The sequence below is a fragment of the Orycteropus afer genome, unplaced genomic scaffold (assembly GCF_000298275.1).
Source record: "Orycteropus afer afer isolate SDZICR_OR568_19922 unplaced genomic scaffold, OryAfe1.0 scaffold00009, whole genome shotgun sequence".
Lineage (NCBI taxonomy): Eukaryota > Metazoa > Chordata > Mammalia > Tubulidentata > Orycteropodidae > Orycteropus > Orycteropus afer.
In genome coordinates this window covers 11,429,900-11,433,977 of record NW_006921596.1, presented here as the reverse complement: position 1 = coordinate 11,433,977, position 4,078 = coordinate 11,429,900, and the positions used below count along the sequence as shown (strand labels likewise).

Below are 4,078 nucleotides of genomic sequence, written 5' to 3'. Positions count from 1 at the left end.
ATGTGCAGCAAAAGGGCTGATGTGTCACTCCCCAGAGAAAGCAGGCCTGTCTCCATCTTCCTCTTGATCTAAGAGAAACAATGGTCTGGGGAGAAAAGAACACCACCAACAAAGACAACCCACAGTCAAGCTCGCACACAGGAGGCCAGTGAGACACTGCAGAACTTAGCAAGCCAGGCACATGGAAACCCTTCATGGGAGCAAGACTTGACTGGTGCACACCCACCTGAGCCCCTACTCATTAAATGCAGCTAAGAATTATTTCAGCAAGGCTCTCTGCAGAGAGCCATACCCAAACCTTTTTCATCTGTCTTCTGTTTGAGACTCCTGGAGCCACCTTGAAAGAATCGATGGAGGCCCTGAGGTTCTTTTACATTTGCTGCAATCTTTCGGTCTGGGTACCATGGGACACCCACACAGCTTAAAATTTCATGCTGGGTTGGATTTCTCTAAGCTGAAGCCAAATGTGTTTTTGATTGCCAGGTATTTCTAAGAGTTGCTTTTGACTGAAGCAATAATTTATCTAGTTGAAAACATCATTTTTCTTTCCCCTTCGAGCAGAAAATTGTGCTTTAATATTTGACATATTTCAGGAATATTTTTAAATGTTTGGTCACAATGAAGATAGTGTTGGTGACTCAATAGTTCTGTGCTCTGTGATTATTTACTGTAGAACATTCATGGTTATGTTTTCTATAAAGGACAAACTTTTTCACAACAATGACAAAAACAAAGAGTAGCTTCTGAGGCTGTTTATGTCCAACCAAGAGCCTCATGGGATTTGGTTTTGAGGTTTGGGGTCCTGATTTCCTGGGACATCCCAGTTAATTGGCCTAATGACATGTTTAGTGCCTCTGTGCTACCTCCAGGTTTGATGTGTAGTGCCTGGGGTCTTAAAAGCTTGCAAAGCACAACAACTTGGTCTCTATTTGCCTGGAACAACAAAGGAAGTAGACTCGGGAATAGGAGGAGGATATGGAATGTGTAACTAATTGCCTCTCTGAACAACTGCCTCCAATGCCATGAGACAAGAAGAATTGGATGGTGCTCAGCTACCATCACTGAACATTCTTATCAAAGATTCCATGGAAGGATCCTGATTAAAAAGATGGGAAAGGTGGAATACAGTTTCAAATTCTCATGGACTCCAGACTTCCTGGGACCAAGAAGGTTGGATAAACCCCTGAAACTATTGCCCTGAGATCATCTTAAAAACTTAAACCAAAAACATCTCCTGAAGTCATTTTAAAAATCAAACCATAATTTAGTTTAACTAGTAAAGAATGCCTGCCTTGTGCATTAAGTTCTTTTAAGAACCATCTCTAAGAGATCAAATTGACAACAGCAGCTTGAAAGATTAGATGGGAACCACAGGGGCCAGTAAATTTATGTGAGCAGGAGAAGAACAACTCAGAAAAGGAGGGTGATTACAGTTACACAACTCTAAGAATGTATGCAATGTCACTAAACGATACATATAGAAATTATTGAACTAGCGTGTTTTGCTGTGTATATTTTCAACAACAACAAGATAAATAAAGTTGTATAAAACAATACAAACTTTGGAGAATAAACAAAGTGGTTTATAAGTATTAACCAGTTTTCACAATAATAATGTTTAAAATAGTAACACGTGCATAGCACCTAACTATTTCACACACATCATTTTGAAACCAGAAAGACGTATGCCTATAAGGCAGGGCCTGATTTTGCCCCTGTAAACTTTTCAGTCTGTGACTTTATGTCCTAAAGCATTCTGGAACAAATAACAAAAAAAGCCACACCTTATGAACATATTTTGGAAAGTCTGTCTTCAGAGTTTAGTTCATAGACATCTAGCAGAGATGGGGCCACTTAAAATTGTCACCCAGACTCATTTTTAAAAGCTGGATTTGGATGAGGGGCCACTTTCAAAGGCTTAACTGAAGAGTAATTGATTTCACGGGACAAACAAGTCCACATGTGATCCTAGCTGTAGAGATCCTATTCCTCTTACACATCTAGAAGGTCTTGGGGAATAAGCAGGGACTGTCTATATCTCCTTCCAACAATGTTTCTAGGTACCAGAAAGGACAGGAGGGTGAACTGTAGCCCTCTTTCTACTGGGAGGCGAGTAGGGTGCTGGGGTGCAAAATATCAAAGCTGAACACATGAATATTCTGAAACCTCAACCACAGAGGACACTCCATGTGCAGGTACTCCTGGGTGAGTTGGAGAAGCCAGTTATGGGGGGTGACCCATGAGTCTTGACAGGGTAAAAGGTTGCTTCCAGAACACTCCCTCCTCACATGGAAGAGGGAGTAGAGGGAGAGCTTCTGTGGGTCCAAGTCTCTATACAGGAGGTTCTCTGTTAACATCTGTGAGCCCCTCTGGCCCCTGCAGGATCAGCTGGGGTTGACTCCATGCCACTCTTCTATATCCATGTATTGACTCCTGGGAAGAAGATGATGGCAAAAGTTTTGTTGTCAGGTGCCATGGAGTTAATTTGGACTCACAGTGATACCATCTGACAGATTAGAACTGCCCCATAGGGTTTTCTTGGCTATAATCTGTGAAGCAGATCACCAGATCTTTCTTTCATGGAGCTGCTGGATGGGTTTGAATCACCAACCTTTCAGTTAACAGCCAAGTGATTAACCTTTGCACCACCAGGGCTCCTTATGGCAAAAGTAGGCTTGGGAAAAGTCTATTCTGGAAACCACTGATGGGCCCTCTTCTACCAGAAAGAAAAAAACTGACTGATTGTATTTCCAGAAAACTCCATCAGCCCTGAGGAGGACAGAGCTCAGTCTGAATGGGCCACTGCCACAATCTGTAATCCAGCTTCTGCATCCAAACAAACCGAGATAAGCGTCAACCCAGAGACATCAAAGCAAGAGTCTGGAGTCCTTACGGCTGAGCGTCTCCATTTCCTCTGGAGACAAAGTGTTCCCTCGGAGCCTAAAGGGGGACAAAGCAAAGAGAGATCTGAATGAGGACACAATCAAAGTAGCACTTTCCAAGGGAAGGTGTCACTTTTTCAACACAAGCCGGGGACAATCTGAGCCTCAGGCCTGGCGCAGCAGCCTTGGAAGTTGTCTGTGGCGTCTGGCCCCTCTGTCTGTCAGCCATAGATTGGATGAATTTTTCTGATGATGAGCAAGGCTCCGTGACACTGCAGAGAGAACCCACACTGGACCCAGCAGGTCACAGGCCCCCAGAGGCTGGTGATTCTTTTCAAGGCAACAGCAGAATCCATCAAGAATGCAATGAGCAAGTTCTGATACCTTCCAAGCTCTGGAAACATGGCAGCAAATCACACCAGAACCCTTAAAATATCAACCTCATACTGGCTTTCTGCCCCCCGACACAGAATGTGACATTTCTTATGGCTGTGCAATGGTTTAAAAAATAAAACTACACATGCTGTCCAGGACCTGATGATCTCACCAGCTATGGAGATTATACAACCATGCAGGAAGGAAAAGGTCGCCTCACAGGACAGATGCTTTGAAGCTCTAGCTGGTTTTGTTTTTCATGTTGATGTCTGATATCTACATTTGCTGCTGTCTTGCTATGGTTTTTGAGGGGAGGAACAAGATCTCTGTCTGCATATGTAAAGTGGGGGTCCCAAGCTTATGGGATGAGGCAGGTCATATGCAAAAGCCAAAGGGGGCGTGGTGGGTCAAGTAGAGCAGGAAGACACATCTGAGTGGGGCAGGTCCTTCTCTATTCTGGTTAATTAGCAGCATTGCAAACAGGAGTCCAGAGCTGCCAGATCTTTTGAGAAAGCCATGAGATAGAGATTTTATAAGAAATCTAGTTTTTAGACACTGGTATCTAGCCAGTCCTCTTGTTGTTATTGGGTCCCGTTGAGTCAATTCCTATTCATGTCAGCTCTGTATGACCGAGGAGAACTGGCCCATAGGGTTTCCTAGGTTGTAATCTTTACAGAAGCAAAGTGTCAGGACTTTCTCCTATGGAGTTGCTGGGTGGCTTCAAACTGCCAACCTTTCTGTTAGCAGCTGAGTGCTTAACCATTTGCACCACCAGGGCTCCTTAGCCTAGTGCTAGGGAGCTCTGGTAGCATAGTGCCTAA

The 4,078-nt window shown here is 43.8% G+C and overlaps 1 protein-coding gene across 1 annotated transcript in view; it reads right to left on the bottom strand.

Moving 5' to 3' along the window:
- Positions 1-2,867: 2,867 nt before the first annotated feature.
- The window catches only part of NOD2 (nucleotide binding oligomerization domain containing 2), a 51,109-nt gene continuing 49,898 nt past the window's right edge, over positions 2,868-4,078 (bottom strand). Inside the window, exon 11 of the mRNA XM_007947001.1 lies at positions 2,868-2,940. Within this exon, the coding sequence (XP_007945192.1) occupies positions 2,868-2,940 (73 nt within the window). The remainder of the gene's footprint in view (positions 2,941-4,078) is intronic.